Source organism: Lathyrus oleraceus, chromosome 5 (genome assembly GCF_024323335.1).
Source record: "Lathyrus oleraceus cultivar Zhongwan6 chromosome 5, CAAS_Psat_ZW6_1.0, whole genome shotgun sequence".
Taxonomy (NCBI): domain Eukaryota; kingdom Viridiplantae; phylum Streptophyta; class Magnoliopsida; order Fabales; family Fabaceae; genus Lathyrus; species Lathyrus oleraceus.
The window spans coordinates 568968470-568974845 of record NC_066583.1 but is presented as its reverse complement, the minus strand read 5'-3'; the positions used below and the strand labels follow the sequence as shown (position 1 = coordinate 568974845).

General features: G+C 34.0%; 1 protein-coding gene across 1 annotated transcript; it reads left to right on the top strand.

Moving 5' to 3' along the window:
• The first annotated feature begins 269 nt into the window (after positions 1-269).
• LOC127082112 (putative protein phosphatase 2C 76) lies at positions 270-2559 on the top strand. The gene is made up of 6 exons (XM_051022339.1): positions 270-480; positions 578-842; positions 1237-1342; positions 1435-1576; positions 1812-2073; positions 2529-2559. Exons 1-6 carry the CDS (start codon positions 408-410, stop codon positions 2557-2559), a joined length of 879 nt encoding a protein of 292 aa, XP_050878296.1. The 5' UTR covers positions 270-407.
• Positions 2560-6376: the final 3817 nt, after the last annotated feature.

Below are 6376 nucleotides of genomic sequence, written 5' to 3'. Positions count from 1 at the left end.
TCGAAATAGTGAAAAAGGAACAAAGAACGTGATTGCTCGGAAATCTTCACAACCCACAACGGCTTCATCATTCTTCTTTACCGTTTTCTATACTCTCTTTTACGCTGCTTTGGATATTAAAGTTGATTCATTCGTTGTTGTTCTTACTTTTCTTTGCTGGGTTTCTTCTAGTTTCATCGTTAATTCCATCAGTTTCGAACTCGCTTGGAAGGTACTTTATTCATTTATTCGTTTGTTTTCATTCATCTACTCATCAAAATTGATTCGCTGACGGTGAATCATCCACGTGCTTGACGGTTTACAAAAACGGCGGTGCTCCGGCGGTGTTCCAATCCCCGAAATGCCCTCGCTGGAGACTCTTCGATTACGATTCTTCTCCTCGAACTGCAACGCGTTGTCAATCTTCGATGCTCCAGGGTCGAAGAAAATCACAAGAGGATCGCACTCTCTGTGTACTCGATGTTCGCATTCCATTCCCCGGTAAACTATTCACTATTCCAATTTCCTTTCTGTTTCGTGTTCCAGAGGCTTCTTCGGAAGATTTATTTCTGATTCTATGTGTTTGTTGCTGGAGCAGGTACGATGGGGATCAGGGAGGTTGTAGTTGGAATTGTGGCGGTTTTCGATGGACATAACGGTGCTGAAGCTAGTGAGATGGCGTCAAAACTTTTGATGGAGTATTTTGTTCTGCATACTTATTTTCTTCTTGATGCAATGTATTCTGTTGTATCAAAGACTTCCACAGGAAAATTGCTTCACAGGCGAGACCATGATCACGGAAACTTATTGCATAGGTGGAAAGAGATTTTAGGTTGGCAATGGCATGAACTGCATTCTGAAAGGTGGTTTTGCAATTGCATTGCAGCTATAGTTCTACATTTTATTAATAGCTAGCACTAGAGAGGTGTTTTTGCATCTCTAGTATTGTTGATCAAACCTCGAGTATAGTTTATCATGAATGGTTGGTCTTATGTAAGCTGTGAATGTAAATGTGGCATATTGGTGCTTTCTTTTTAAGAATTTATAAGGAATGCGTATCAGTTAGAAATGTGTTATTTACAAAGTGATTTTTGTTTGGATAACTTTTGAATATCTATTTTGCTGATATTTGGTTCGGATTTGGAGTTGTTTTGTTGGTTTATTAGTGTACTAACTATTTCAAACAGCATTTAGTTTTACATTAATTTAGTTTCTCGCATTTGTGTGTCTGTATCTCATCTAAAATTACTTTTCCAGGTTGCAGAATGTATTTTCTGCTAATTTTGATGATTCTTTTCACTTGGAAATTTTGAAGGAAGCATTGTTGAGAGCAATCCATGATATTGATGTAAGGTTTTCTGAGGTGAGATTGAATTTTTGTTCACTTTTACAAAACTCTGTTTGATACAGTTTTGTATGTGTTCTTTATTGACATCTTTCAATTGACCTATGAAGGAAGCCTCTAGAAATAACATTCATTCAGGATCTACAGCAACAGTTGTATTGGTTGCAGATGATAAGTTTTTGGTTGCCAATATTGGGGATTCTAAGGCTTTCTTGTGCTCTGAAAATTTTCAGTCTCCTAAGGAAGCTAAAGGTGAGAAAGATTATGAAATACAGTATAACCAAACTTCCATTATTAAAGATATAAGTTTATCATGTCTTTATTAGGATATCGCATAAAGATTATATTGTTTCTCCTTGCTTCTGTCTAAACTTTAGACATAAAATATAAATATAATATTGTGTGTGGTTATGATAAGGTGACCGGCATACTTTTTATTTAAAGAAAACATGACTATTGTTGTTAATTTTAATATATATTTCTGTAGCCTCCTTATTAGAGCTATATAGGCAGACAGAGCGTGATGGTTCTGTTTCTGTGTGGGATCGTGAAAAGTATAGATTAGCTTCTTCCCATGGGCTCAATCATTTTGCAGTGAAGGAATTGACTAGGGATCACCATCCAGACAGAGAGGATGAAAGAACTCGGGTGGAAGCTGCTGGTGGTCAAGTTCTAAATTGGGGTGGTTTGCCTCGCGTAAATGGTCAGCTGGCCATTACACGAGCTATTGGTGATGTGTTATTTAAAAGGTAGGTTCAGTTGAAATTATTTTCGTAAACTCCAAGCTTATATCAACTTATCAAGTGTATATGCCTTATGTCATGTGCAATGTGGTTCATGTTGAAGATTGTTGGAATTCTTTTCTCACGAATGTGATGAGAGAATTCTCAACTGAATTCTCTTGATTTCTGTATTGTATTTTTGTTAACTGTGATTACAAAGGATTTAGATCTATTTAAAGAACCATAGATTTCAACTGGGTTAGTTACAAGACTCCTACAATGTGGATTGGTTAATACCAACTATCAGTCTTGTATTAAAATTAAATTGTAAAAAAGGTAGGAAAGGGCATGTGCTTTGTCCAGGCATCAAAACCAAAACACTAATGCGTGTGGGCCTAACAAAATTAAAATTTCAGGGTGACTGGTTTCTTTACAATTATGTATTGAAATTTAACACATTTCTTATAATGAAATTTCAACAGTTATGGAAGAAGAGCTGCCTGCACCTACTGATGAAAATGTTGATGAGAGATACCATTTTACGTCTCTTATTCTAAACTTGGTTAACACATTTTTGTATATGGTCAATACATATATCATTGTCCCTACAGCTGATGATTACTCTATGCACCTTGGGGCTGCACCAACGGTCTGTGGTATTGTGATCGGCGCAATGGCCGTGGCTCAGCTGTTTTCCTCTGTATATTTCAGTGCATGGTCAAATAAATCATACTTCAGACCTCTTGTATTCAGTAGCATAATTCTTTTTCTCGGGAATACCATGTATGCCTTAGCGTACGATTTTAATTCAATATGGATTCTCCTAATTGGCCGTCTTTGCTGTGGGTAAATAGTCTTCTACCTCTTACTTGCTTTCAATATTACTTGATGAGCATAGGTTTTCATGTTGTATCTTACCATTTCACTTTAGATAAATATTATTACATTAAGACCTCATTTGGTTTATAAACTTGTATTATAACTGCAGATTTGGTTCTGCCAGAGCCGTAAACCGGCGCTACATCAGTGATTGTGTGCCTTTGAAAATCCGCATACAAGCATCGGCAGGTTTTGTTAGTGCCAGCGCTCTTGGAATGGCCTGTGGTCCTGCATTAGTTGGCTTACTGCAGACGAATTTTAAGATTTACAATGTTACATTTAATCAAGATACTTTGCCAGGGTGGGTTATGACTATTGCTTGGCTTATTTATTCAATATGGCTGTGGATCTCTTTTGTGGAACCTTCTCGTGAATTTGAAGAGGACCGTAAAACAGATAAATCTCAGAAATCTAATGCTGGTACCTCTACTGATGACTTTTACTTTTTCTATTGTGATCTAGCAAGATAGTTAATCTGTATCATGCCATCTCATTGTTAATCATTATAGAAAATCATCTATGACTGCAATATATCCTTGCACTATTTTCATTCTGTAAAGCATCATACAAGTAATAGAAAATGACACTTTTTCCCTTACTAGTAGAAGACAGTGATGCACTTGAAAAGGGGCTACAGCAACCATTGCTGATTACTTCGGAAGATAAGGTAGATGAAGATGCTGATCAGGATAATGATGATAGCGAGGAAGCTCCAGAGGAATCTCGTCAGCCAGCCACTTCAATTGGATCGGCATATAGACTCCTTACACCTTCTGTAAAGGTTTGTGAGCAACTCTAAATGTCATACTATCAATCCACTAGATGTTTTGCAAGTTATTTATGTTCTAATTGTTTGATCTTGCAATTCACAAAGTTCCAATTGAATTCAAGATAAACGGTCCTGACCAAGTTTACTTAACATCTTCAGGTTCAATTATTGATATATTTCATGCTCAAATATGTGATGGAGATTTTACTAGCAGAATCTAGTGTCATCACAACATACTACTTTAAGTGGTCAACTGGCACAGTTGCCATTTTTCTTGCTGGCCTTGGTTTGACAGTTCTTCCTATAAACATTATTGTTGGAAGCTATGTAAGCAACTGGTTTGACGACAGGTAACATATAAGAAAAACTCATGTCTCATTTGATTGCACCCTTAGAAGCTTATCTAGATTTTGTAGTAAGATGCATGATAGTAAATTTTGAACTTCAATAGACAAAGCAATATAAAGATCCAAGTGATTATGATTTTCAATATAGATTTCTTTTGCAAGATCAATTTAGAACCTTAAATTTGTTGAAAATTGAAATATTATCCTTAAGAAGCTAAAGATATAACAGCTTTCTATTGATCTATTTGTAGGCAAATTCTGTTGGCATCAGAAATCATGGTTTTAATTGGCATAGTCTCGGCCTTTCATGTAATCATTCCATACTCTGAGCTGCAGTACATCTGTTCAGGTCTTCTCATGTTTGTTTCTGCTGAAGTACTTGAAGGTAACATTTTACTAGTAATTTTCTTTTCTATTTTTGGTAACTGCCGAAATTGAAAAAGAAAATTCCGATTTTATAATTGCAAGTGATATATTTGTAAGTTATCATTATAAACATGTAGTATATTTATTACTGAATTGCACTTATGGTGATAAAATTATAGTTGTACATGCTCTGAACCAACTAAAATTGTATGTGTTTCTATGTCGAGTGAAGAAAGTTAGTGTTGGTACAAATTTTGTGAAAAAGGAAAAAAGTTTGTGATGTTGTTGTTTTTGGTGGCTTTAATGTAACTAGGAGTTTATATGCAGGGGCATCAACAAGATAACGGATGGGCATGTGGATATTATGTCATGAAAAATATGTTTGACATTATTGATGCTTGTATTGTTGAAAGATTCAATGAGGTATTTTATATTACATATATTTAATGAAAAACATGTAAATTATTGTTTTAACATGTAGTTGTTTAATTTATTATATGTTTGAACTTGCAGATATTCACAGACACCTCATCATATGAAAAAGAGTCAATTGATCACATCCGACAACTTTGGGCTCAATTCTTTTTGCAAAAGGTTGAAGAGCAAGAGAACCAGGAAAAGAAAGATTTAATGACAAAACAGAAGCGATTAAAAAAAACTTATATATAGATATATTTTTGTTCCATGAATGATTTATTGGTACAAGTTACATGAACAAAGTGGTTGAATTTTTTTCTTACATGAATACAATTTTTGTTGATGTATGACTTGGTGCAAGATTCTAAAGATTAGAGAAATGTTTGTTTTGGTTATTTTTGTTTTTTATTGAATATCCAGGAATATATAAAAATATTTGGTTTAATGAAATTTCAAATAAAATATTTTTAAAAAAATTGAGATATTTTACACCCTTCATACACAAAATAGGGTGTAAATGTGTTAAAATTAAATGTAATTATAAGATATTTTACATTTGATATATCAAAAATAGGGTGTAAATATTTGTCATTTTACACCCGTTTGAATTATAATAGGGTGTAAATTCGTTTAACTTCAATGTATGTAGGTGACAATTTACACCCGTTTTATATTAAATAGGGTGTAAATGTCCTAAAATTCAATGTATATATCTACCAATTACACCTTTTTTAATCTAAAACAGGGTGTAATAGGTGACAATTTACACCCGTTTTATATTAAATAGGGTGTAAATGTCTTAAAATTTAATGTATATATCTACCAATTACACCCTTTTTTTAAATCTAAAATAGGGTGTAATATATTCTCTTTTTACACCCGTTTTAAAACGGGTGTAAATTCTTCATACATATCTCACCCTTTGAATTTACACCCTATCATAACGGGTGTAATATGTATAAAAAACGGGTGTAAAATCTTCTTTCTGCACTAGTGACATAATATTATATATATATATATATATGGTGGAAAAGAAAAAGGGGGAGTGGATAAGAGCGAGAGTAGAGATATCAGAAAGAGAAGAAGGAAACAAGACAAGAGAAAGGAAGAAAGAAAGAGGGAGAGAAGAGCTTGGGAGGAAAAAGAAGAAAAATCATGGAGTATCATCATCTTCACCATCATCATCTCATCTTCTTCTCACTATCTTCATCAGTCATGAGGTGAGTTCTAGTTATAACTTTTGATTGTAGAAGTTAGGGTGTGGATAAACCATAAAATAGTTAGAATGGTTAATGATAATATGATGAGTTTGATATCTTAATCATGAAAACCTTCATGGATGATGGTGATGATATATGTGTTTCTTGTGTTGATTATATGCTATTGATTTAATGATATTGTTGTTGTTTGATTATAAGAATCTTGGACTTTGGGAAATTAAGACATGAATTAATTCCTTGAGAAATTAAAATATGACACCAAATAGGGGTTGAACACAGGACCTCCTTGGAATGGTGCATGCCTTACCACTAGGCTAAGTTCTAATTGTTAA